This window comes from Penicillium nucicola, assembly GCF_028828085.1.
Source record: "Penicillium nucicola strain IBT 29836 chromosome Unknown utg000005l, whole genome shotgun sequence".
In the NCBI taxonomy this organism is placed as follows: Eukaryota; Fungi; Ascomycota; class Eurotiomycetes; order Eurotiales; family Aspergillaceae; genus Penicillium; species Penicillium nucicola.
In genome coordinates, this window is record NW_026643129.1 from 759,955 (window position 1) to 786,338 (window position 26,384).

At 48.5% G+C, this 26,384-nt stretch overlaps 11 protein-coding genes across 11 annotated transcripts; 7 read left to right on the forward strand and 4 right to left on the reverse strand.

Moving 5' to 3' along the window:
• Positions 1 to 347: 347 nt before the first annotated feature.
• N7511_005375 (Major facilitator superfamily domain general substrate transporter) lies at positions 348 to 2,240 on the forward strand (the record flags this gene model as incomplete). The annotated part of the gene is made up of 7 exons (XM_057127752.1): positions 348 to 629; positions 678 to 753; positions 812 to 1,098; positions 1,153 to 1,374; positions 1,432 to 1,729; positions 1,785 to 1,862; positions 1,915 to 2,240. 7 exons carry the CDS (start codon positions 348 to 350, stop codon positions 2,238 to 2,240), a joined length of 1,569 nt encoding a protein of 522 aa, XP_056984269.1.
• A 1,136-nt stretch (positions 2,241 to 3,376) lies between these two features.
• Positions 3,377 to 4,807, forward strand: N7511_005376 (uncharacterized protein; the record flags this gene model as incomplete). Its single annotated transcript, XM_057127753.1, has 2 exons — positions 3,377 to 3,946; positions 4,007 to 4,807. 2 exons carry the CDS (start codon positions 3,377 to 3,379, stop codon positions 4,805 to 4,807), a joined length of 1,371 nt encoding a protein of 456 aa, XP_056984270.1.
• Positions 4,808 to 5,202: 395 nt separating this feature from the next.
• Positions 5,203 to 5,727, forward strand: N7511_005377 (uncharacterized protein; the record flags this gene model as incomplete). Its single annotated transcript, XM_057127754.1, has 1 exon — positions 5,203 to 5,727. One exon carries the CDS (start codon positions 5,203 to 5,205, stop codon positions 5,725 to 5,727), a length of 525 nt encoding a protein of 174 aa, XP_056984271.1.
• A 352-nt stretch (positions 5,728 to 6,079) lies between these two features.
• On the reverse strand, positions 6,080 to 7,522 carry N7511_005378 (uncharacterized protein; the record flags this gene model as incomplete). The annotated part of the gene is made up of 1 exon (XM_057127755.1): positions 6,080 to 7,522. One exon carries the CDS (start codon positions 7,520 to 7,522, stop codon positions 6,080 to 6,082), a length of 1,443 nt encoding a protein of 480 aa, XP_056984272.1.
• A 1,966-nt stretch (positions 7,523 to 9,488) lies between these two features.
• On the forward strand, positions 9,489 to 13,525 carry N7511_005379 (hybrid sensor histidine kinase/response regulator; the record flags this gene model as incomplete). Its single annotated transcript, XM_057127756.1, has 7 exons — positions 9,489 to 9,553; positions 9,612 to 10,844; positions 10,897 to 11,631; positions 11,680 to 12,729; positions 12,787 to 13,078; positions 13,149 to 13,263; positions 13,314 to 13,525. The coding sequence occupies 7 exons, from the start codon at positions 9,489 to 9,491 to the stop codon at positions 13,523 to 13,525; spliced, it is 3,702 nt and encodes a 1,233-aa protein (XP_056984273.1).
• Positions 13,526 to 13,803: 278 nt separating this feature from the next.
• On the forward strand, positions 13,804 to 15,495 carry N7511_005380 (Zn(II)2Cys6 transcription factor domain-containing protein; the record flags this gene model as incomplete). Its single annotated transcript, XM_057127757.1, has 4 exons — positions 13,804 to 13,867; positions 13,918 to 14,525; positions 14,595 to 14,669; positions 14,728 to 15,495. The coding sequence occupies 4 exons, from the start codon at positions 13,804 to 13,806 to the stop codon at positions 15,493 to 15,495; spliced, it is 1,515 nt and encodes a 504-aa protein (XP_056984274.1).
• A 281-nt stretch (positions 15,496 to 15,776) lies between these two features.
• Positions 15,777 to 17,242, reverse strand: N7511_005381 (uncharacterized protein; the record flags this gene model as incomplete). The annotated part of the gene is made up of 2 exons (XM_057127758.1): positions 15,777 to 16,613; positions 16,667 to 17,242. 2 exons carry the CDS (start codon positions 17,240 to 17,242, stop codon positions 15,777 to 15,779), a joined length of 1,413 nt encoding a protein of 470 aa, XP_056984275.1.
• A 695-nt stretch (positions 17,243 to 17,937) lies between these two features.
• N7511_005382 (WD40 repeat domain-containing protein) lies at positions 17,938 to 19,507 on the forward strand (the record flags this gene model as incomplete). Its single annotated transcript, XM_057127759.1, has 4 exons — positions 17,938 to 18,137; positions 18,322 to 18,817; positions 18,867 to 19,152; positions 19,194 to 19,507. 4 exons carry the CDS (start codon positions 17,938 to 17,940, stop codon positions 19,505 to 19,507), a joined length of 1,296 nt encoding a protein of 431 aa, XP_056984276.1.
• Positions 19,508 to 20,391: 884 nt separating this feature from the next.
• N7511_005383 (dynein light chain Tctex-type family protein) lies at positions 20,392 to 21,054 on the reverse strand (the record flags this gene model as incomplete). Its single annotated transcript, XM_057127760.1, has 3 exons — positions 20,392 to 20,811; positions 20,869 to 20,907; positions 21,031 to 21,054. The coding sequence occupies 3 exons, from the start codon at positions 21,052 to 21,054 to the stop codon at positions 20,392 to 20,394; spliced, it is 483 nt and encodes a 160-aa protein (XP_056984277.1).
• Positions 21,055 to 21,963: 909 nt separating this feature from the next.
• N7511_005384 (FAD-dependent oxidoreductase) lies at positions 21,964 to 23,279 on the reverse strand (the record flags this gene model as incomplete). The annotated part of the gene is made up of 2 exons (XM_057127761.1): positions 21,964 to 22,695; positions 22,752 to 23,279. Coding segments are annotated over 2 exons (1,260 nt in total), but the record flags the coding sequence as incomplete, so codon positions are not given.
• A 441-nt stretch (positions 23,280 to 23,720) lies between these two features.
• On the forward strand, positions 23,721 to 26,120 carry N7511_005385 (fungal specific transcription factor domain-containing protein; the record flags this gene model as incomplete). The annotated part of the gene is made up of 7 exons (XM_057127762.1): positions 23,721 to 23,747; positions 23,797 to 23,825; positions 23,926 to 23,982; positions 24,038 to 24,453; positions 24,504 to 25,228; positions 25,304 to 25,533; positions 25,589 to 26,120. 7 exons carry the CDS (start codon positions 23,721 to 23,723, stop codon positions 26,118 to 26,120), a joined length of 2,016 nt encoding a protein of 671 aa, XP_056984279.1.
• Positions 26,121 to 26,384: the final 264 nt, after the last annotated feature.

Consider the following 26,384-nt stretch of genomic DNA (forward strand, 5'->3'; position numbering starts at 1 on the left):
ACCCGGAGCTTCTGCAAAAGAGATACCAAAAGGAGTTTAATTGGCTTGAGCCGTTCTAAATCATCTGTAGATTGTGGTTAACACAAGCGATAAGAAGAGAATTAACTTCTCCAAGATATTGAGTCAAGATACTCGGTCATCTCCCTATTTTGTCTCCAAATATCATCGTTAAAACTTGAAGATTACCCTATGACCCATTTCCAAGTTCAACGTTGCCTCAACAATCTCTGCCAACAAGACGTGCGCTACCATCTATTCAACTTGCTTTCAAGTATTGTTAAATATCAAAAATCTTCAGAATATTGCTGATTCTTCTCCAATCACTCGTTTGTTTCAGTCTCGGAGATATGGAGACTAAGAACAACTCCACGGATCTGAAGCTTGACACTCTTCCACGAAGATCCCAAGACATTGAGTTTGGATCCGTCCAACCGATTTCGGCAGACAGTGATAACGTAAAGCAAGAATCTGTCGCCACAGATGCAAACAATGAGGCCGAAGTTTACTTGGCAGAGCACCATGCCGAATGGGGTCAGTATACAGAACATGAATCCAAGAGAGTTCTTCGACGCATCGATTGGCGTATTCTCCCACTTATCACTATCACAATGACCTTAGCCGGGGTGGACGTTAGCAGGCCTTTCCCTGGACAGCCATGACACTGCTGACGGCAGTAGAAAATCCTCATCTCAAACGCAACCCTTTACGGAATGACCGAAGATGTTGGCCTTCACGGGGACCAATATAATTGGGGCAAGTCCTCGGATGAGACAACTTGGCTATAAGAAAACTAGCTAATGTGAATGCATAGTTGCATCAATTTTCTACTTTGGGTATATGGCCGCCACATTCCCTGCCAATGCAATGCTTCAGAAGATTCCCGTGGGAAAAGCGCTAGGCTGTGCAACGATAGGCTGGGGTGCCCTTGCCACGTTAATGGGGGCTTCCAATAATTTTGGTGGACTTTTGGTGCTTCGTTTAATTATGGGCTGCTTTGAAGCACCCATATTTCCTTGCATTACAGCTCTCGTTGGCATGTGGTACACGAAGAAGGAGCAGCCAACGCGTACAGCCATTTGTTTTGCTGTATTCTCGACGGTATGTTTATAATTTGAATGAAATATGTACGTCTTAACCACTAATTTGATGCAGTTGATTACCGGTACAGTGTCATATGGCATTGGACATTCGAACACAAGTGTCGCTCCCTGGCGTCTCCTATTCTTCGTTTTCGGACCGGCCACAATATTATGGGGTATCATATTGCTTGTTTTCCTCCCAGATTCACCGCTCAAGGATGGTTTCATGAAAGGAAAACAAAGGTTTATTGCAATTTCCAGAGTTAAGGGGAATATGACCGGCATTGAAAATAAGGTTGGAAGCCGCCACCCTAAGCTCTCATGGAGGTCTAAGACTAACGCTTCCTCAAAGATATTCAAATGGTATCAAGTTCGAGAAGCCTTTTTAGACTACAAAACATACGCACTCTTTCTTTTCTACTTGTGCAGTAATGTTCCCCTAGGTGGTCTGTCCACTTTTGCTGCACAGATTGTCTCGGGACTTGGCTATTCCTCTCTTGAGACAACGCTACTGGGAATGCCTACGGGGATGTTCCAGACCTTTGCTGGTCTTCTGGTTGCCATTCCGCAGATTTGGCTGAAAAACATGCGCTGTTTGACGTCAGCACTATGTTGTCTCATTCCACTGGCTTGCTCTATAATCATACGACGTGAGTGTATTTGATAGACTCTGTAATTGATTCACTGATTACTAATACTTGATAGGGTTGCCGAATGATAATATGACTGGTAAACTTGTGTCGTATTACTTCTTCTTTTTCTTCTGGGGTCCTTATGCAACAGGTACATTTTACGATGAATAAAAAGGAGGCCGAAAAGCTGACCAAGCTCTTAGTCTTATCACTTCCCATGGCCAATGTGTCAGGGTACACAAAAAGGCTCACGGTGAATGGCTGTGTCTTCGTGGCATACTGCATCGCCATGATAATTGGACCACAGCTTTTCATCGAGGCAGAGGCACCCCGATATCAAACAGGTTACAATTGTATCCTGGCATTTGAAATTTGTGCGGTCATTTGTTTGGCTGTATATGCATTTGGGTGTATGATTGAGAACAAACGTCGTGACAAGCGCGAAGGCAAAAACTTCCAGATGTCAAGTGCCCATCAGTTGAGCGACCTCACAGATCGAGAGAAGGAGGGGTTCAGGTACATATATTGAGTAGAGATGTGAGATGCACTGAGAAACTCTCTGTCTAGCGGCCGAAGGCCAAATCAGCATCTGACTTAGTTAGCCCTTTCTGAAATTTCAGTTTCCTATCATTGGTAAATACACTCTCCGCCACCTAAGTATAAACATTTTCAAAAAGAATTACCAATTTAAGCCAGGAGAGAGGCGATACTTGTATGTTCAACAAGGGCACGGACATGAATCGTACCCTGGTAGTCTTTCTGAATGAGAGACTTCGTATAGAATAAACTCAAACCCAAGCTCCGGCGATAGTCAATCTCTGTAGCCTAGGGCGATGGAGTAAGAATGCATATGATCAGACTGACAAAGACGGCCCATTACTTTCATCTCGGGCTGGAATGAAAGATGGACCGGCAGGACTGTATTCCATAGTTTTTCTGATATACGTCGGCTCGGCAGCGGGCATTTGCAAAGTGGGTTTCCCGTGTCTAGGTCAGAATGAACCAATTGCCGACATACTGGGTAACCCACTATAATTGGCTTCTAGTAATGGTCCAATCACTTTCTCCCAGAATTCCACGGGGCGACTAAGCATTTTCGGCCAATTTACTGCCGGAGCCACGACCTTGATCAGCCTTCCTATCTTGCTTAGTTTTGCGGGCGAGTCCGTCATTGCCTTGTTGGGCCATGAGTAATCTCTATCCAACTAGGCCTATTTGGGTATAAATCGTTCGTCTATAGATCCACGGGGGTGAAAGAGGCAACTGATCGTCACAGAGGATGCGTACGTATATAGCATGGCTGTAACCCAATGTTGCTAGCGCTTCACTCTTCTGTTAACCGATATTTGATCTCATGCGATACGAGACCCCGTGGTTGTTCGATTTGATCTCGTTAGAGAAAACAGCCTGGAACTCCGCACTGGACACCCCAGAGCAATTGTCCGAGCACCAGTTTGATTGCTGGACTCTCGTATACAGACATTCTAGATGCGCTTGGTTCGCTGAACGTGTATGCTACCCACGTGGGCTGAAAACAAGCCTTGCTCAGCATGGATTTCATCAAGAGATCGATTATAAAGGGAGTGTGGGACACCACTGAAGACCTCCCTGTGAAGTGACAGCCGTTGATTTCTTCAAAAGGATTGAGCTAGACAATCAGCCAAAATGCATTCCAGTGCTCTTGTTGGTCTCTTGGCTTTGGCCGCCGCCGCAACTGCTGTTCCTCACAAGCCTCGCTCCGCTCACTCAGCCTCGTCGATTGAGAACTTGAAATCTCACGTCAAGAATGTCGTTGTTCTCGTGATGGAGAACCGCTCTGTGGACAACCTCCTTGGTGGCCAGAGAATTGCTGGTCTGGATAACCCCATCAACAACGGTCCTTTCTGCAATCCTTACAATGTGACCGACCCCTCCCAAGGTCACCACTGCTCTGTTGCTAAAGACTATGACTCTGTTACCGACGACCCTAGTCATGCTGTCACTGGTAACACCATGGAGTTCTACAGCCAGTGGACTCCTGACAACGCCGCCATTGCCGATGGCAAGTTGGTCGCCAACAACAACGGTTTCATTCACGAGCAGATCCACAACTATGGTGCTTCCGCCAACGAAACTGTCAAGGCTATGCTGGCCAAGCAGGTCATGAACTACTACACAGAGGACCAGACCCCTGTTCTGACCTCCCTGGTTCAGAACTTCTTGACCTTCAACCACTGGCACTCTGATATTGCTGGTGTAAGTAGATATTGAATAACTGTCATTTCAAGACTACTACAGTATGCTAACCTGGCATAGCCCACTGACCCCAACCGGTTCGCTGTCGTCGCCGGTACCTCCGCAGGCCACGGTTCCAATGATGACACTTTCGGGACCTACGCCTTTACCCAACGCTCCATCTTCGAGCAGCTTGGTGAGACGAACCACACCTGGCTCAACTACTGGGACACTGCTGGCGGTACCGGACCCGAAGCCCAGTGGTTTGCCTGGACCAAGGCCACCAGCAACGAGAACAAGGTCGTCGACATCGAGCAGTTCTACACTGATGCCGCCAAGGGAGCTCTGCCCGAGTTCTCCTACCTGAACCCCTCATGCTGCGGTGTCGGCACCACATCCATGCACGACAGCGGCCTCATCTCCGACGGTGAAGCCTTCATCAAGAAAGTCTATGACTCCCTCCGTGCCGGCCCCCAGTGGGAAGAGACTCTCTTCGTCCTGACCTTCGACGAGAGTGGTGGTTTCCACGACCACGTCCCCCCACCCCTGGCCACTCGTCCCGACAACCTGACTTACACCGAGAAGGCCACCAACGGCGAGGAGTATACTCTCGAGTTCAACCGTCTCGGTGGTCGTATTCCCACTCTGCTTATCTCTCCTTGGGTCAGCAAGGGCTACGTTGAGCAGAAGGGCACCAACCACCGTGGTCAGTCCCAGTCCTACTCGGCTACTTCCCTGCTCCGTACCCTCGGTTACCTCTGGGACTTCGAGCCGTTTAACCCCCGTGTGGAGGATGCGGCCTCCTTTGAGCACTTGATTCAGAGCTCTCCTCGCAAAAACACTCCCAAGGTGCTCCCGACTCCTCATGCCTTCTCCCGCTAGATGCGCAAACAAAAAAATTCGTGGATGATGTCGGCGAGCTGGGAAACCTAGACTTCATTTCAATATGTAGAACGTGAGAATTAATCTTTTACATATATTTGTTGTTCAAAATTAGGAATAGTCTCATACTCATTTCTCACACCCTTTATAACACCTTACAAGTTTCATTCTTTACCAAGCTACACTAGATCATGTTTCTCTAATATGCTAAATAGGGGCTTATAAGAATTATATCAGGCCCTTTTACTATCAATTGCTAAAATGTTAATCTGAAACCGCCATACACTACTGACAGGTGCTAAAGTCCAGCGGGGCTTACTAGCGGATGCAAAGTAAACCAAGTACAAGTATCGCCCAACAACAAGGCCCCTTTTCTTCTCTACCACATCCTCAACATGTCCACCATCCCACCATTCAACATCGACTTATTTTTCCCAAAGTCAGACATCATAAACATCAAAAAGACGCCCGAGTCTCAAGAAACCCAAGACGCATGGGTCCACACCACCCAACCACCCCTCTTCTGGGAATTCCTCGCCGAGCACCCAATATCCCAGAAACTGCAAAACATGAAAGCCGCACTCAATGCCGGCGCCGATCCAAATGAAATGGACCACGAGCGTGATCAGCGCCGTAGTCTCGGTCGGCCTCTTCATTGCGCTATGAGCGACTGGGGCAATCCGGACTATATCAAAGAAAACGTCCCGGCGGTCAAGCTACTACTCCAACATGGTGCTGATCCCCGCCTGCCTGGCCCAGAAGTCAGGCCTGTGTCTGCAGGGCTGCAGTCGCCCTTGGAGCATGCAAGGCGACTGGCGATGGGCGAGTGGAGCGGCGTGCGTGAACTGTTTGAATGCGGGTATTATGCTGAAGTCTATCAGGTTATGAAGGAGGCGGCTGATGATTTGGATTGTAAGTGAGTGTTTGTAAATTTGATGTTTCTTTTCTTTTCAGTTGGTCTGTAAAAGGGCGTGATGCACCGATGAAGAAAGGGTTGTGGATTCGGAAGTTACTCGGTTTCTACGTTTTCGCCAGTATTGCTGACTTCATAGGGGTTTCTACCCTTTCAAGACATCAGACTGACTACTTAATCCCTCGTGAGACGTACTGGGTCTTCTCACACGTCCCTCAGGAGATTTCCCTGGCATACCTGAGATCTGCCGGTTAACTTGCTGCCTTCTATCGGTGCCGACAAGAACGAGCGTTCGACCTATATACTTGATTCCCCTGCCACCTCTTGAAACGCACTTTCCTCAGAAGTCCAATCAAATTTCACCAGGATGGGGAGATCCAGTAATCCTTCCAGCGGCCTTGGTCTGCCTCCTGGAACATATCGATCCCTCCCTCAACGCCATTCGCGCCTACTGTCCACACACCACTTTCGATCAACTCAGTCCATCGGTCAAACAGCATCTCCAGTCTCTGCACCCGGTGCTCCCCGCCAAACGGATGAAAAAGGCCATGCTGGAGAAGCTGCGTGAACGAGCCAGATGGCACTAGAGTTCCATCACTGTACCTAGCTCCATCCTCGTTGCTAAGATTCGGTTGTAGCGCGAATGGGAGTAGAAGGCAGAATCCGGTTTCCTCAGTATCGTATTCGAATCGATCAATTGTTGCACTATATAAACCCGCGGGGACAGGATCCCCTTCGTTGAATGGAACATCATTCCTCGATCCAAAGAACAAACGGTGAATTTCTTCGTTGAAACCGGTCGTGCGAGTATTATCTGCAGATGCAAAGAGTAGGAATGACGGTACACTCCTGCCCTGGCCTTCCGCATTGAACATCTGACGCGCTGCGAAGGCCTGTTTGTCGTGCGGAACCTCCAGGCCGGGCGCGACTAGCTTGAAACGCGGGATTCTCACTCGAGTCAGAAAGGAGCGAATAAAGCACTCCTTCGGCACCAAAGCCGCATCGAGCTCTGCATCGGTAAAAAATGGTGCATCCGAGGATATTGGCAAGAGAGAGTGCATGCGTGATTCGATCGCGTCCGTGTAGCGGTCCATCGCAGCAACCGTACTGTCTATTTGAGCAGCGCAGTACGGATGCCAACACCATAACCCAATTTGATGTCGCGAATCCGCCTCTTCAGCGGACAAGTCTCTCTCGTTCCGTGGATCGGCCGTGATCTTTCCCATTCGCAGCATGTAGATCCAGTGGGTGAGAATCGTCTCTAGAGGAAACCACATATCCCAATGCTCAGTGACAGGCTCGATACTTTCTGTATTCCAGATGGTTAATGGGAACGAGGCGCGATGGTTCAACTGGTCGTAGAGAACACCCAGACAGTGCGGACCGAGACCGGAACTTGTGTCGTAAATAACCACAAATCGCTCTTTATCCTCCAGATCGTTGTCTTCGTGGGGGAAAGACTCGTCGACAAGTTCCATTCGCAGCCCGTTCACCCAGTAGAAGAATTCCGGCGTCGGGTCATAGATTGCGTCAAGAAATGAGTTTAAGGATGGATCAAGTCGAGCGCGAATGGCGTCAATATTCTCGCTCGGTTCGTTGAAGAACCATGACTCGCTGGCTAGGGCGTCGAGATCGGGCGTTGTTGTTCCATTGCGGGCCATGTAGGCATATGCGACCAGGTATTTGTGCAGTCTGGCGCAGCGTTGGAAGTCGAGTGTATCTTCATCGCGTGCTGGGTTTTGGTCGGTAACTAGAGCATCTTCGATGTCAAGGATCTGTTCTGGCGTGAAGGTGGTGATCATGATGAGGGCAAGAAAACAGTCTTGGCGAGCTCGCCTGGTTTTATAATTACGCATACACAGAAGCAGTTAGGCGTTTTCAAATGCCTGGATTATGGTATGGTATTGTAAGTACGGTATACCAGTATATACTGTCAGTCCTTGAATCAATAAATGTCCAGTCTTGTAGCTTCAATTTCAAGTAAGCGCACCTTCTCACGGCTCTCGAAATTTTCTTTATCGTGGAAATTCACCTATATCCAAATATCTGACTTTTCACAAGAAACGTTGAATCGATAGTATGAGGTTATAAAAGCAAGAAGCCAATGTGAACAGTGATCGCGTGCTGAAAAGGTACTTGGTGAATGGTAAAGAGCCCCATTATCAGCAAAGATGACATCTCCGCTACCAGATTGTAATCAATATGACTATGACTTCGCAAACCCCACGGATCACTAGCAAGAAAACGATATACTCATTTGTGAGAGAGAGAGAGAGAGAGAGTCAAAGTCGAGGACAAAGTGGCCGTTCTGAAAGGTCAGACTGAAGACATTCCAATGGCAGCGGACCTGGAGGCATTGATGAAAAGCAAAATGGCCCCAAAACAGCGGCTCTAGCCTCGGCTCTCCGATTTCTCCGAGTGCTCTACTAAATGGACATAGAACCCCCGGGACAAGGTCCAGTTTGGTACATACGAAGAAAGCTAGTTGGAGACTGCAGGGAGCAAAATACCTGCCAGGGCAGCTTGCTGTCTACGACAGGAATCAAACGTCTGATCACAATTCTAGGGATTGTTGAGAAAGTTCATTATAAAATCACCTGTTTCCTGCAGTGTGTTCCCTAGCGTAGCCTCTCTTTTGAGAATTTTCAAGTGCCTCGGACGTGTTTCATACAGATCATATCGACATGGAGTGCTATGGCCACTGTAGCCTTAATATAAATGTCTCCCCTGCAAGACAGAGCATAATAGGCGGTCCGCATGCATGAAAGAGGCACAGATATTTGAGTCATTCCTCGCTTTCTCGGATCTCTGGCTCGGATTCGCCGAGTCTCTGATACTGAGCCATAACACAGGATTATTGGGTCAGTCTCACACCTTCAAATGTCGATTTAGTGGAGAAAATATTTGACTCCGTTATTGTCCAATATTCTGATGTGAAGAAATTGCTGGAACTGTGGAGTGTCAATGTAACGGTAGTTGCTTGGTTCGGAAAGATATCGGCAAAATAGACACTTAAGTCTGTTGAGAGCAAGCACAAATTTGAGTCTAGATGACCCGAAGACTTTTGCGTCCGGGGAATTCTCTTCTCTCCTTTTTTCCTTTTTCGCCACCGTTTGGTGGGACCGCAAGTCCATCTAAGTGATAAACCCAAGTGGAATATTGAAAAAGGGAGGAAACCCACCAGCGACGAGATCAATTTGGTCTAGAGAAAAGCAACATTCTTCAAAGGCACTAGTTGATATGGTAACCGCCAACTATGTATGCAGCTTGTCGGGTTCACATTTGGAATTGTTATCCGGTAGGTCAAGACTAGATCCAGTATAGAAAGAAATGGAAGCCATCGAAACAGGACTTGGACCCCATACTTGCAGCCGAACTATGCCAAATCGACTTGGGCACCAATCAAGCTGCAGCTTTAGTCTCATGTGCCTGCGCCAGAATTTGAGATAGCCCAATCGTAAGTGTAATGGATGCTCCAGGTCGGATTCTGGACCAAGTATAATCTGACAGCTGACTAGTCAGAAAAACCCCAATCGCAGCAGCTGATAGGTCAGCTCCTCTCACTGGAAAAGAATCTAGAATCGATATCGGTTGTTCTGCCTATCCCACATCGGATAAGTTTCTGTTTGGCCAATGAAAAAGCTGGCCGTGGAGAGCTCTTCATGCACAACTCGGTCTAGCGTCTTCACGTGCCCCGCCCATGGACAATTGTCTCTTTTTTCGTGTTTATACCTTGAGACTCCTGAGCTTTCGATGATTGTCTAAATCATGGCCCCTCAGGCCTTTCATGATCCCGAAGAGGAGGAGCGTGAGCGAATCCGCGATTTATCAAGGTGTGTGTGTGGCGTTCCGCCCGTATCCTACACTCCTGAACTGATCACGGCCCCCCAGGTATTACTGCACAGTAACCCGATCACTACCAACGCCCAATACAGAGGATGGTCTGGCTGCACCGCAGGGAGATGAGCAACCGGCTAGTTGCGAGCTGGCCAAGGATATCACCCTGACCGCCCTGGCGCAACTTGGCGTCCATCGCTTCAACTGCAACCGATCTTTTGTCTCGATCATCGACGGAGAACTCCAGCATATCATCGCCGAAGCGACAAAATCCGTTTCTCTACGCGACAAGAACCGACATCTTCCCGACGATGGCATCTACCTCGGAGCACGGTCTCTCGATCTGGTGTGGGGCGTGTGTCCCCATACGATCCGATTGTTCACGGGGCGTGAGCCAAACGATATCGAATCCGGAAATGTGACTGCAAACAAGACTCGTTATATTATTCGGGATTTCAGGGCGGAGGATTGCTTCAAAGACCGACCATATGTTCGCGAGTGGCCGTTCATGCGGTTCTATGCCGAGGTCCCACTGTACAGCGCCACGGGGTATGTGCTGGGCTCGTTCTGTGTGGTTGACGATCAACCACGCACCACATTTGGAGATGACGAGGTCCGAGACCTCCAGGAAGTCGCTGATGCTATTGGTCAGCACTTGGAGAATGTTCGAATTGCACAGGCGCATACTCGCGCCGAGAAATTGGTCAAAGGTCTCACTACTTTCACTAAAGAACATGGAGATTTCGATCCAACAGAAGTCTCAAATAATGGCCTCCTTCAATCAAGTGTCACTGCAGCCAATGTCTCACCAAAAGCGGAGGTAGATAGCGACGCCAAACTGGTGACTTCCACGTCCGGTAACATAGACGCCCCCGAGGTCAATGTTCACAGCCCGGAACAGTCATCCGCATCGACCGTCACACAGCCCTCTGGAAATTCCTTGTCGTCGACTGTTACAGCGGAGGAATCTATGTTCTTCTTGCCGGATCAATTGTCGGAGACCGATCCTTCCTCTCTACCTTCAGGCTTTTCCGATCGGCCCACAATTCTCAGCCCCGGAGAAGAAAAGACACTAGAAGACGCCATGAAAATGGAGGGTTCGACGGCCGAAGATGCAACTCCTGTCCAGGAAGTCCAGAAATCCTTTGCGCGATTTTCGTTAGACGAAACCACTCCTGTGTCGGAAAGGATTGCAGCAACTTATTCTCGTGCAAGTCTTTTGCTTCGGGAGTCGATGGATCTAGATGGCGTCGCGTGTTTGGATGCTTGTCCGACTAATTTCGCATTGTTAGTTCAAATAACCTTCTTGTCTACACAATGGTCTAACTTCTTCTTCTAGCAAACCAGAAGAAGCTGAAAAGTGGGATCCCTTGCGACCAATCCCAGACGCTGGCTTCCCAATGGCGCCGCTTCCTAGTCCACTTGGACTGCCGCGTGTTGTTTCCCAAGAATTCGACCAGCCAAGTGATATGTTAAGCTGCGCCCTCAAGAAATCATCTGTAGAAGATGCGGGCTCAATTGGCCAACCTGTCATACCCAAAGGTTTGTTGCATCGACTTCTCAGAACCTACCCCCAAGGCCAAATTCTGAGTTTGGAAGACGCGATCCTGGAATCCGAAGAGGACTACCTGTCGTGTTCTTCCACGGAAAATATGGATTTGGGACCTGAGTCCTTAAAAACACAGTACATCACAAACGAACTTGCGAAACGTCTTCCTGGTGCCAAATGTGCTCTGTTCCTTCCGTTGTGGGACTGGAACAAGTTCCGTTGGCTCTCTGGAATTCTAGTATGGACCACAAGTAGCTACCGAGCACTTGGACCAGAAGAACTGCATTATTTCAAAGCTTTTGGAGACTCCATCATCTCGGAAATTTGCCGAATTCATTGGGCCAGCACTGAGAAATCAAAGTTCGATTTCATTTCCTCGGTCAGCCACGAGCTTCGTTCGCCACTACATGGCATCTTAGCGAGTGCTGAACTACTTCATGGAACTTCCCTCGAACCAGCCCAAGAGGAGATGGTGGACATGATCGAAAGGTCGGGCTTGACTTTACTCGACACGACGAATCATATGTGAGTACAGAATCGAATGACTTAACACCTTCGCTAATAATTGCATAGGTTGGACTTCTGCAAGATCAATAATCTTAGAGAGACAAATCGACTCAACGTGACTGCCGCCGAGGGTGAAACAATGAATCTTCTTTCTGACTTCGACATCGGTCACTTGGTCGAAGAAGTTGTAAACATTCAGTACACCGGTCAAAAGGCCTCTGAACATGTTACTGCCGTTAGAGAGCGGAGGTCTTCAAGTGTGGATTCGGGGAATTTGATCAATCTTCATTTCAACGACCAGGAACAGATGTCAGTTATCATTCGAATCGATCACTCGGATACCTGGCGGATTCGGTCTCTAGCGGGTGCTTGGAAGAGGATTGTGATGAATCTACTCGGAAATGCCATGAAATGGACATCGGCTGGGTTCATCGAGGTGGCACTGTCAAAGGTGAAGGATCGATCTGACAAGCAACCACTGATTTATCTGTCTGTTACCGATACTGGTCGGGGTATAGCGGCGGACTTCCTCAAACACAAGCTGTTCGTTCCCTTTTCCCAGGAGGACCCACTCTCAGAAGGTGTTGGGCTGGGACTCAGTACCGTGCACCAATTGGTGACATCTCTCGGGGGCCACCTCAATGTGCGCAGTGATGTTGGAATTGGTACACAAACAGAGGTTTATATCCCAGTGCAGTATCTGGAATCTTGCCCGGACTCCAATATCACTCCAGCACCATCAACGATAGCGCAGGATTCGATCGATCCTATCCATGCTTGTTTGGTTGGATTCAACGGGTATCCGGACCTGAGAGAAACACCAACTGGAATACTCACCGTTGAATGCAAACGAAAGCTCTCTATACAAAGCACCATCGCCAGCATTCTCATGAACAATCTCAATTGGAAGATTTCTCTGGTTGAAACCATCGAAAAAGCAGGCGGAGAAGTGATTGTGATTGAGGAAGAGTTACTTCAGCGCGCGATGCAAGAGAACGAGAATTTGGCATTGGAACTGTCTACGAAAAGCAGGTTACACTTTTTCGTCGTACTCAGTGGCAATGTGCCTCTCATTCAGGATGAAAGAATGGTGAATGTCGTTCGAATTTCCCAGCCGTAAGTTCGTTCTTGTCCAAGCTAGAACAAGACATTCATACTAAACTTCCGCTGCAGTTTCGGTCCGCAAAAGATTCACGGTGCCGTTGAAAAGATTATGAAGTGGCGAGAGGCTCATGAGCCGCCTAATTCCCCTATTCTTGCACCTGGCGCTACCCCCGTGGTTCTTTCCCCTGAATTAGAACGCGAGAGCTACATGGAAATCGGGTCAGGTATGGACGCAAATATGTCCCAGAAAATGGCCCCAGCGACAAGCCCATCCGGATCAACCACCTCAACACCGAGGCCATCTAGCAGAAAGAGCTTTGCTCATGTGCTCATTGTGGATGATAATGAGATTAATGTAAAGGTATCATTACCAACTACATGCAAAATGTATATGCATGACCCTCCTCGTTTGACCTACTGACACCACACAGATCCTGGCCACATTCATGCGAAAGATAAGCTGCAGCTTTGACACAGCCTCAAACGGACTGATCGCACTGGAGAAATACAAAAGCTCACTGTACCACTACGACTTTATATTAATGGGTATGTCCCCTAGCCCTACCATCCAAGACAGTTTATTAACACCCAAATAGACATCTCCATGCCTGTCATGGACGGACTCGTCTCAACCGGCAAAATCCGCGAATACGAAAAAGAAAATAACCTCACACCATCCTGCATCATGGCCATCACCGGTGTTGCCTCATCCGGCTTCCAGCAACAAGCAAGCACAGTCGGCATCGACCGATACCTCATCAAACCCACATCTCTTCGCGAACTCAAACTTCTTATGAATCTTGCATGATACCACCTCATTCGTTCGGCTTGTCTTTTTGCACTGCGTGGTGTTAGGAATTTGGTTTTATATGTACACGAGATGATAGCCTAATCTATATCCAGCCAGTCAATAAGACCTTATGGAATAATATGCAACATACACTTGTAATGCCACATGGATTGTATAGATCTACGCGCTTAAATCCCCAACCCCCACCGCCAAGCTCATCCTTAATTTTGGCCCCCACCCAGCGGCATCTATCTCCACACGTCATTTTCGACTTCCGATATTCCACAAGCTCAGCCATGGTCGGCATTGGAGGCCGAAGCAAAGGCTGCCGAACCTGTCGACGGCGCAAAGTAAAATGTGGTACGTATCATCCCATCAACCACCATCCTAATATCTGAGCATCAAACTAGACGAGGGCCAACCATCCTGTCAGCGATGCCTGAAGGGAGGCTTTCAGTGCGATGGATACATCCAATTTTCCGAGTTCATAGATGAACGAAACCGCCTGATGAAAAGAGGCACTATCAAATTACCGTCTCCTCCAAAATCGACCACGACAACAATATCAAACCAGAATTCTCCAACCCCAGAAACACATTTTGAAACCATACCGTCGTTGACTCTGACAACAAATCCCTCATGGAATGAAGAAGACCTTCTAAATACACACCTGGTAAACCGACTCTTCACCTGGCATGAAGATCCCGCTTCGCCGTATGCCGCATCTTGGATTTCAGCGTTGTTCAAACAAGACGGGGAGAAGAGCCTATCCGGTTCCTCGTTGCGCGCGTTGGCGACTGTCTACTTTGCCAAAGTAAATAAACAACCCCAGCTGATGCGCCGGGGTGCGTCGTTCTATTCTCAGGCTTTGAGTAGGTTGCGTGTGCAGCTTGAAAACAGTGATCTGGCTATCAGTGACGATGTCATTGTCGCTGTTATATGTTTGGGGTTTTATGAGTCTGTTACATTTACACAGCCCGGGGCTTGGCTGGCGCATTATAAAGGGCTGGCTAAGCTTGTGAGTTTTGATCTCTTGCTCTTTCATTTGATTAGGACCTGAAAATCATCCTGGCTAATGCTCAAACAGACAGCCGTAAGAGGCCCATATAGACACCAGGAGGGTGTTGGATTTGCTTTGCTTCCTACCATCCGGTCTTGTATTGTGAGAGAACCCATTCTCCCCGTCAACATGCATGTCCTTGAACTGACTATCATACCAGGCCATCGGATACATCGTCGAGAGAAAGAGATGTTTCCTAGAAGATCCAAGCTGGAAAACAATTCCCTGGGCTCTAAAAGGCGAAGACGCCAAATCCCCAACCGACTTCCTCCACGACATCCTAGTAGATATACCCGGACTCCTTGAAGACGCGAACCACAGCAAAACCTGGGATCCAATCTTCCCCGGTCACGACTCGTTCAAAGCCGAGCTACTACCACGAGTCCAGTCAACACTCGAAGCTCTCTACATCTGGCGCTGGAGATGGGAAACGCTATTCCCAACGGCAACATACCTCGCAGAGCCGACAAACCAGAATACATTTCCAACCTCGATTGCCCTGCCACCGAGCCCCTTCCCTTCTGTTATCTGGTTCGACAATCCATACCGCGCAACAGAACTAATCCTCTACAACGCACTCCGCTTAATCCTAACTCGAACCCTGGAGACATTAGACCCAAGCTTCACACCTGAAACACCCACACCAATCTCCGACACAATCAGCGACCCGCTCCTTCCAGAGCAGGGATCTAGGAACGATGTTGCGGTCGAGATATGTCGGATGGCAGATTATCATCTTCACTCTTTGCGACGGAGCTCTGGTGCCTTTATGCTTATCTTCCCGCTCAATGTAGCACACAACCATCTAGATGTCGGCTCTGTTGAGGCGAGGAAGTGGCTAGAAGGGGTTATGGCTGTTATTGCTGATTTGCATGGATTCGAGCTCGGGAGGTCGGAGAATATGCCGAGGAGGGTGGATACGGGTTAGAGGGTGGTGTGGGAATGCATACAGGTTACGGTCTACTAGACGGAGGAAATCAATAACGTTAAGAGATATTTATTGGGCTACGTAAGCTTCGACTTTGATATCACCGCGATTCATCATTGGTAAATCATAATACAGGAAAAGTAATCACGGTATGAACCCTTCGTTTCATCCATGGGCATCAGTATCGTCCATTCATTGTCATCAATCATTGTCACCATTCACTGTCAGCATTCACACGCAAAAAATAACAGATACACAGAGTAGAGAATGACGAAAACTAGTTACGCTTCATCACGGGGGTTGAGCTCATTACGCGGGTGCAGCTGAGCCGAAATTTCGAGGCAACGCTCTCGCCAGAGGCACCCCTCCACCTCCGCAGCATAAAATGCACGAGAAAGAGCCTCGTTCTCATTAAGAAGTCTTCGGTACTTGTCCTGATACGACTCGTGAACGGCGATCGCATGACTCTGGCCGTTATCGTTGCTCTGGGCTTGGAGTGATCCCTGGGATTGAAGGATTCTACCCTGAAACCCGAGGCCCTCGACGTAGTTTGTGCCAGTATGGGGGTTAACGCCAGTGATATTGTCTCTTTCGGCTATCAACTGAGCAATTCGACGTCGAGCTTTCTCCAGCTGAGTACTGGGAGGGCTGAAGTTGGCGTGGGGGTCACGGGCACGGCGCTTCGCGGGGCGAGAGTTGTCCATAGGACCGATTTTGTGGATATTCTTCTGTGACTTGACAGGGGGGACGGACTGTGACATGTAGCTACCGCCGAAAGGGGTAGGCATGGTCATGGAGGGAGACTTGCGGACGAATTGAGACGGCATCTGCATGGAAGTCTGAGGCATAGTGCTGGGTACACCTTGGGTGTGAAGTTGTCGGATGGCCTGGTGGTAGGCCATAGTCGTAGTTACTGGGACTATCTGGCCGAAACCCCGAGAGAACTGCTGGGTTCCTTGGGTGACTGACTGGCGAACACCCTGGAAAGGAGCATGGTGAATGGTCTGAGGGGCAACCTGCGAGTTGGTCGGAGCGATACAGTCATAGACCACCCCAGTCTGAGGATTGACCTGATGAGGCATCAGCAGAGGAGACTTCCGGGACCGAGCAGCAGAGCCCTAAATATAGTTAGTCTCGTCCATCGGTATGATCACGGTACTTGATACTGTACCTTGGCGTTGGACTTCTTTGAGGGGGAGGTACCCTGCTCTGAGGCAGTGGGCTTCTCAATAGAATTGCGCACAGGCAAAGTAAGTACAATGGAGGTACTCGGATTTTGAGTTGGGACATGGTCAGACGTTGAACCCAAAGGAGCAGTCACAACACCAGGCACACTCTCATTCATTTCGTCCATGGTCATGGCATTCCATGGGCCAGCCCAAGGCTGACCTGCAGTAATAGAATCAACCATGCCTCCTTCCTCAAGGGTCTGTGCCTCCATAGATTCGTTGCGAGAAGAGTCAGGAGTCAACCAGTGTCCGTGGTTAGTGTTGGCAGTGACGGAGTCGCTATGGGTATCAAACTCCACAGTACTCTTCTCCATATGAGAGTTATGCTGCTGGCTCGAGGTAAAGTTCTCATCGAGTTCGTCGATGTCAAGGTAGTCGGAGTCGTTCGTATCACCGAGCTCAGTGGCATCGTCGAGGCTGGAAGTAGGATCCTTGGGAGGGCCATTCGAAGCAGCGTAGTACCCAGAATAGGGAAACTCAGCAGACTGCAAAGCTGGCAAGGGAGGGATCTCAGCCATGATGATTCACAGTGGATGAGACAGTCAAGGATGGGACCAGAAGAGGGTTGTCGAGCAAAGAAGAGATGACATGAAGGAAAGCAGCTTTTCTGCTGAGGGAAAACAATGGGAAACATCAGTCACACATTGCCATTATGAACTACTGAATTAAGAATGAATAGATTAAGCCCACCAACCAGGCGCCGGCCCTCCCTGTCTGCCACTGGCGACTTCCTTCCAAATGTTGTATATCGATTTATTCTGCCGCCCGCTGAACTATTCTGCAGGCAGAACTGTACGTCATGCAGGTGCTGTCCATTTGACCGCCCTGATCTCCCCATCATGTTTGTGACCTGCTAACGTGATATCAACTCTATATATAAGGGTCAATCATAGTTGAAGAAAAAACTTTGACTCTACAGTGATCCATGCATACAACAAAGAGAAGCATGACTATTGAAAGAAGACAGTTTCTCAGGTGATCTTTGAATCTATACTATGCGTATAGATACTGACCGCCTGGGGAATGGTGCTACTGATTGGCCAATATATGGGGACAGCAACGATGAATCTGACCTAGTGCGGACTAGTGAGTCCATAATTCATCCACCGCCATGATGCGTCGCTCTTCCCTTTACACCGCTCTCCAATCACCGCCGTTAATTCGTCAAATACTATCCTCACCGCCTTTCTGTCAATCTCATCACGTGAGATTGATGTCACGTGCGGAGATGGCTCCCAGCGGGATGGAGTCTCTTGATGAGACGTCCTTCAAGTTAACCGCTGCTCCCCCCGCATCCTCGGACGAAATCAATATTGCGGAGTGCGATTTCATCAATCGCATCGAAAAGTCTGTTGTTGGATCTGAGAAACAGCCTCCAATCTTCAGCATGAGTGTCATCCTTTGCACCGGCAAGTAAACGCGAAACTGCAAATCTCCCCGCATTCTCCATTCGTTATGCTAATTGGAATTGGCATGTTATAGCGGGGTATGACCATACCATCCGGTAAGTGCCAGCTAAGAGGCAGCTTCAACGTTTAATAAAAGCCCTCGAGCCCGCAGTCTGCAGCCAGAACTTGCGCTAACATTGCTTTCATAGCTTTTGGGAGGCGCTGTCCGGAATTTGCTCTCGCACGATTCAGCACCCAGACTCCCAAGTCAACCGCCTCTGCATCACCCCGGACAAGCGATTCCTCGCCGCCGCAGGCCACAACAATGTCAAACTGTTTGACATCAAGTCGACCAACCCCAACCCTGTAATTACCTTTGAGGGTCACACGAACAACATCACCGGTGTCGCTTTTCACTGCGAGGGAAAATGGATGGTCACTAGCTCCGAGGACGGAACTGTCAAAGTTTGGGATACCCGTACCGGTAGTCTCCAGCGCAACTACGTCCACCGCGCTGCTGTAAACGACGTCGTCATCCACCCTAACCAGGGCGAGCTTATCAGCGGTGACCATGCCGGAATGGTCCGTGTATGGGACTTGGGCGAGAGTGTTTGCACCCACCAGCTGATTCCAGAGGACGACACTGCTGTCCTGAGTGTTAGCGTTGCTAGCGATGGATCTCTACTGTGCGCTGGAAACAAGAAGGTATGTTATTGTTCTGCTACAGTTAAAAATATACACTAACGGCTGAAAGGGTAATGTGTATCTCTGGCGCATGGTTCAGACTGACGAGACCACTCGCATCATCCCGGTCTGCACTTTCCAGGCCCACAAGGACTACCTTACCCGTGTTCTGCTCTCCCCTGACGTGAAGCACCTGGCCACTTGCTCCGCCGATCATACTGCCAAGGTCTGGAACCTCGATGCTGATTATCTTCCTGCCAAAGCTGTTCTAAAGCAGTGGAAGGAGAAGGAGGCCCAAAACCCCCCGCAGAAGCCCAAGCAGAAGTCCCAACTCCCGTCATCGAGGCTCCTTCCCAGTCTCGCGATTTGTTGCGCATCTTCGACACTCCCGCTCAAGACCGTGATCTTCTGCGTATCACCGACAACCCTCCCCGCCAGGAGACCCCCCAGCAGACGTTCACCTCTTCTCCCGACGGCCCTCCTATGGACCCAGTGAACCACACCCTATTCCTGGAGACCACCCTCGCCAACCACCAGCGTTGGGTCTGGGACTGTGCTTTCTCTGCCGACTCTGCCTACCTGGTGACCGTCTCCAGTGACCACTACGCTCGTCTGTGGGAGCTGAGCACCGGAAACATCATCCGCCAGTACAGTGGCCACCATCGTGGCGCCGTGTGTGTTGCTTTGAATGACTACTCTGAGCCTCGCTAGGCGTAGGCCATGATTCAAATCATGAAATTCCTCTGTTTAACGGCGTCGGTTGCTTTCGACCTGAAGATTTCAGGTGGCGTTCTCTATTTCGGTTTCATCTAATCATGGCATGGCGTAAGCAAGGATAGGTGTTTTTCGTTTTTACTTTTTTGGATATCCACATGCTGTTTTCTACGTCCATGGATATCTCTTTGTCTTTTGCTCTGAACTTCTCTGATGTTTTCTGATACCAATGATTGTTTCACGATGTGAAAGACATGCTCATACAGGTTGCCAATACTACAGTGATCATGCTAATCTTGTCCTCAAACAATCGTAGTAAGACTCTATCGCCAGTCGTGATAGGTGCTGGGACTAGTGGCGTAATGCATCAGCACAAGTTTAGTTAAGTCTCCCCCAATCTCCGTTGAAAAAATGCCATAACTTTAGAAGGGACAGAGGGTATGCATATGCTATCAAGATCGATAAAAAGGAGAGTATAGGATGAAAAATGAGATGCAAGAGAGGGATCATAGAACAAATGTGCGTGGAGACCCAAAAAAGACGAAAGAAAAGTCGGGATAGATGCCCTGTACGCTGCCCGCGACACGAGAAAGAGAATTTGTCTCGCAGAGATATGATGAACGATTATTACTAGAAAAGCTAGCAAGCAGCGTGAGTCCCATGCCAGTTGGTATTCACGCTACCATATACTTTCTAAAAAGAGATATCAAAGGCATCTTTGGACGATTAAATATGAACACTCCCGATGAGAGCAGAAGAGATTAAAGGGCAAGAAATGGATGCCAGAGTTGCTGGTAAATGATTATGGTAGTCAAAGATAGAACAAGAAGGCAAGTATTCAAGAGCAGCACGGTGCCATCCAGACAACAACGCCAATACTCTTATACCACGGAGAACCAGGTAACGCAAACAACAACATCTAGGCCACGGTCCTCAGCACCTTCGTACTTGAAAGTCCACATGCCATCCTTGTTGACATCCCAGAAAGCACCAGAGGCCGAGTGCATACCGCGCTTGCCAGCGTTGCTGAGCGCGCCCTCAGCGGCAGCAGACTCGTCGATCACACCCTGCTGGACAATAGTGCTGTTGACAGTGAAGCGGTAGGGAGGGGGCTTGGAGGCCTCGGGGGTGGTGGCGGAGATCAAAGCTTTGAGGACAGTGTTCTGCGTGGACATTGTTAGAGATTGCGCTCGCAATTTACGCATGTGTTGCGACAGAATACTGACAATGATCTCGGTGTTCCATGTGCCGACGGCATCGTGTTCGTAGCCCTTGCTGTTCTTGAGAGCCTCGGCACAAGCCTGGTTGCAGTGTTAGGTTAGGTCTGGTAGATTGTTGTGTTTTGGGGAGAATCGTACCTCGGTGGTGATCTTGGTGAGATCAGGGATGGGAATGGGCTGTAGGCGCATTAGCCAAATTGGAGACAGCGAGCTGAAGATGATTTCCATGCTTGCATGTATGGGTCATCTCCGCAACAGGGTCTGGTGTATGCGCCATTACTTATCGCGCGGTTGACGTACAGATGCAGCGGCCTCGACGGTCATTGTGAATAACGGATACGCTAAGCGGAGTGACGGAAAGGTACTGCATATCGGATCAAATCAGCAGTGGACCTTCCAAGATTGGACTTCTAACGCGTCCGGTCTCCATTGGAGCTGACATCATGTCTGGGATGCCACGGGTGATGCGCGAGCAATGCGGGGAGACAAGATGCCATTGCTGGGTTATGGCGGGGTGAACGGGTCTGCCGATGGAAGAAAGAGTAATAGTATCATACCTTGAGTAAATTCAAATGGCTAAGAGGAGTATGATTGAGAGATGTAGAATTGCTTCAATCTGCAATGTTTGGATGTTTTGGTGGCATCATCATATCAGCGCCTGCCTCAAAGCGGCCTAGCGTGGGTTTGATATGCCGGGCGGTGTGGATGTATAAACAACTGGATTTAAGTCCTTTTTCCAAATATGAAGGCACCCTACTGGTAGGAGACTAATCTGGTATACATGAGCTACATCAAGATATAACAGTATCATTTACCTGCTAGTATGTCGAAAAGCCGAGATCAAAGCATGGGACGGCGGGCTCTGGCAAGCTTGGTAGTCGGACTGAATGTGAGAGAACTGAATACATCGCGTATTCAGGAACATTTGATTGGTTATATAATATCTGTGAGCTGTTTAACTTGAATCAATGTCATGAGCTGTACAAAAAGTTCATTAATCTGTTAACAATGTTTTGAAGTATCAAACAAATTCTATTCGAATCCACGTCATGAATGTTCTATTGAATGTCTTTTATCCACCATGGTTTCCACCTGTATTTGCCAATTTTGGAGTGCTTTATCTAAACAGTTTCGGGATGCACGGAGGGTGTTGAGTGACATATGATCGTTGTTGCATACTGCTGATCGGAGAAGGTCATTCAACAAAGATGAGTCAAGAATTTCTCATTTACCCTGATCATCTCCAGACTCGGCAATTTCCTTGCTGTGGTCTCCAAAAACTTCAAATAACCGTGTAGTAGCATCTTTGTCGAAGAGTTTCACACCATTCTCAGAACTTTCCCGAATGAGCTTCTGGCCGCGAACAAACAGGTCCTTCTCATAAGCAGCCAAGGCCGTTTCCAACGATGATCTCTCAACATTAACAAGACTTGCACTCTTTCCACAGTGCTCAATAATACTGTCCAATAACATGACAGCATCATGCATACTGCAATTGACCCCTTCACCAGCAAATGGAGTAGAAACATGCGCAGCATCCCCAAGCAATGTCACGCCAGCAGCAGCACTTCGCTCCCAGCCAACTTGCTCTGGCACCATGGAATAGAGTGGCCAGGGACGGAAGGGGCCTTCTGCGTTTTCAATGAAGCCTTTGAGATGAGGTGCATAGTTTGCGAACAGCTCATTGGAAGAAAGCAGGCGAGACCGCATAGATTCGGTTCTAGCATGGGCATCGGAGTCAGCGCAGTAAGACCGTGGATAGAAATCTTCTGGTACAATAAGTCCGAAGTACACTCGATAGCTAGCATCAGCGAGCTGCTGTACCGCAATCATCTTTTCCTCGCCTAGAGCCAGCGTGTTTCCTTTGCCAACGAGTTCCGTAGCGAGTGGGTAGCTAGGGTTGTCGTGGGAGAGTGCAGAATCAATGTACATTTTTCCAGAATACACGGGCTTTGCGGATGTAAGCTATAAGTGTACCATTAGCAAGGTTTTGTAAATATATCAGCCACGGACATACTCACCAGAGGACGGACTTTGCTCCAAGTCCCATCAGCACCAACGATAAGTCGAATCCCAGTGGCTGAAGTCCCATTCACAAAGTGAATGATACGATCTTCAGCATGTACGGCATCATTCGTAACGGTATTTTTTTCGATTGAAGTTACTCCATGACCCCATCGAACTTTCTCCGAGGGAATGGAGTCAAGCAACAGCTGACGCAACTGCAAGCGATCGATCTCAGGTCGATCGCGAATTTCGCTGAAGTTGACAACCGTTTCTCCTGCTGAATTGAGAATGCGGAAACAGGCTGCGTCCCAACGTGCAAGGTCTTTACTAAACTTGTCGAACAATCCTGCGCGTTTGAGGGCTAGTTGGCCGGAGGTGGAATGAAGGTCGAGCGTGCCACCTTGTTGACCCGGAACTGGCTTTGGAGACTCATCGCGCTCAAATACGACATAGTCCGTTATGCCGTTTATTTCGAGGAGTCGGGCGAAGACTAGTCCGCTTGGTCCGCCGCCGATGATTGCGATGGAGGGAGAGGGATCCATTGTTGATAATCCAATGTATGATAGAGGACGTGTAATCAATATTTATAACTGAAAAGTGGCTTCGAATTGAAGGGATGCTGTCTATGGGTAAGAAGCCTGACAGGAAATCGGCATCCTTTTATATTCCTAATCATGGGTCCGGGTTTCCAGTATGTCTGTAGTCTAGAAAACATGCTGTGGAGTGAATAGTCCGGTCCACCCTAATATCATTGGACTACATCGGAAGTATCGAGAGGACTCACATTAGAAAAAAGACCAAGAAAGTTGGAGTTTGAAAGGTATCCGGAAGTGATACTTCTGATTGGTTGAAGACGGAGGCTCCGGTGCCAGCCAATCAGCAGTCTGTAACTCGGACATCACCTGGATCGTCCTCTCGCCTCTTCTAGTCTTCAACCTTTTCGTTACTGGAAACCCCCCGGAAATCATACGGAAAGTCATAAAATGGAGTCTCGACTTGCTCAATTCGCAGTAAGTAATGCAGACTCATGGATCACTTCATCACGGCTAACATGTATAGTGTGACTTTTGCCGACACAAGAAACTTAAGTAACTTATCGCCCCAAAAGAAAGAATGGACAAGTGCCTGACAACTTTAAAGATGTTCTCGAGAGCTTCCTAAATGCAGCAACTGCAAACCTTGGCCTAGTAGCTGCAACTACGTTCGTGATAAGACCTCTTCCACCCGGCCGACTTCTATTCCCACGTAAGAATGAATGCACGCAGATTGAACCAAGGAAATTCCGTACTAATAATTAAAGACCACAATCGTTGGAAGCGGACAATGGCTTCGACGCACGACTTCAGAGCCTCGAAAATACTGTACAGCAGCTAGCGAATTCAGTCGACCAAGTCTTGCAGGCTATTCGACCCGTCTCTTCTGGAAAAGGTAGCCGGAAAAGACCCTCATCTACTCAAGATCCCATAACTCAGAATAATATATCCGACTCGAGACTATATATCGGCCCCTCAACTTCTTTCTCCTTCTTAAAGGAGGCGTCAGCTAACATCGATGCAATCGCCCAGCCGTCAGGCGACGATACACGTCCGAGTGCCCACTCGGAGCTTCAATATCTTTCCAATAGCCTCACCACGGCGCGCGTCAAGCAGCAAAAGAAAGAAGATTCGAATGATTATTATATACCATCCAGAGCCGCCGGGTATCGTTTGATCAGTCGTGAGATCTTGTCCCAGCCCAAGTCTGTGGTGTCCACTAACACGAAATAGAAATATTTGGCTATGCTGAACTAGGTGAACCTTTCTTCACGCTTCCATCGGAAGAAATATTGCGACAGGTTGTCTTCGAACCACAAAACGTCCGCGAAAAAGCATGGATAGTCTACTTCAACTACATGATATTATCAGTCAAGTCAAACGAGGCCGGTGAAAGCGACGAGACAACCCGATTTCGACGCAATATGCAACTAGCACTTAATGACAGCAGCATATTTCTCGAGCCACGTCATGCAAACGTTCAAGCTTTGGTCTTCCTTGCCATGCATGGCGAAGACTACGCGGCACCCAACCTTTCCTGGATGTTACTCGGACATGCATGTCGACAGGCTGAGGCTCTTGGGATGCATTCGCCAAGCCATCAAACTCCCGAGCATAGACAACAGCGGCTGTGTCTGTTTTGGATGCTCTTTCTTATTGACAAGTCGTGTTCTCTTGCATTTGGTCGACCGGCTTTTCTTCCCACGGCGTTATACCAGAATGTTCCTTTGCCAGACTCGACTTTCATATTGAAATTCAATCCGCACGAGCGAGCGGCTTTTGGAGGTCAACAGGGAGTTTCGAACGGATCTAAGTTTGGCGCTGAGGTCTTGATGCGGTCTATTCAGTGGGCCAAGTTAGCAGGTGTACTTTCGAGTCTTCTGTCAACTGGTGACTCCTCGGATGGGAGGGTTGAGATACGATCAGAATTGGATAGGTGGTACCTGGAAACAGAACGAGTCAGTTGTTTTCTTCCTGGCCCATGTTACATAACATTGGGTTGTGATCTATTTCTTTGCTAACAATGCAACCAGGCACTTACAGATATTCTCAGGGTCGAAAGTGTATCTGCGGATGTCGCCCAGATCCGGGAAATGTCTCTTGGTATCAGTAGCATCAAGTTCCAGTATCTGTGCTCTCTCATACTTCTGGTAAAAGGCGATGAGTCTCTATCCACCCTTCGTTTATTCTCTGCCCGTGAAGCCATCTCAATATTGAGCTCTATGGTATCAAACTGGAGTTCGGTATACAATGGTGTTGTCTGGTAAGTACCAAGCCACCATCCACGACTTTCATCACTCTGACTCAGGTTTCTACAGGCAGCTTCTATACTGTCCATTTACTCCATTCTTTGTGGTATTCGACAACATTATACACCCCCAAGATTATCACATCTCGACGATAGACCAAGATCTAGGGCTCCTATCCGCAACCGTGAACTACTTCAAGGCAATGCAATCTCAGATGCGCCTTTTGGCAACAGTCTGCTCAAGACTCGAGCAAACTGCGGCTATCTTTCATAAACTGGCACAAAACCACGTTTCCTACCGAGCATCGACTAAAACTGCTGCGTCACATTCCAAGCAAGTGTCGGGCAATCAACCCCACAGCTACAACTCTAGTCATGGCAATAGTCAAAGTCAAAATATTACAGATCTGATGACCCTTAATGTGGGGGATGTGGCTAACTATATCGAATGGCTTCCGACAGACATGGACACCACCTGGCCGTTGTCTGAAGCCGAGAAATATGAGCCTGTCTCGTCTCGTCCTGCTGACCGAGGACAGATGTCAGGTAACATGTTTGATTGGTTTTCGTGGGATTCGTATTATGCAGGGACTGAAGTATGAAGTGTGATCGTACCGTACGAGGGAGTTTGAGGATGCTGATATCCCTACGCTGCCCTCAATCTGAGCTTGAAAATATTAATATATAACCACACTTCTTTTTTTTTGAATTTTCTCCCTTGACATGTCAGCCCGAATCACCAAATCTAAGAAACGCCAACAATCAGTGGCTATGCTGCGGGTTGTAGATTACGGCGCTAATCCCGATCGGGTTGAATCCGCGAGGTAAACTACGGAACTGCGGGTCCTGTCGCATTGCGAGCCCTA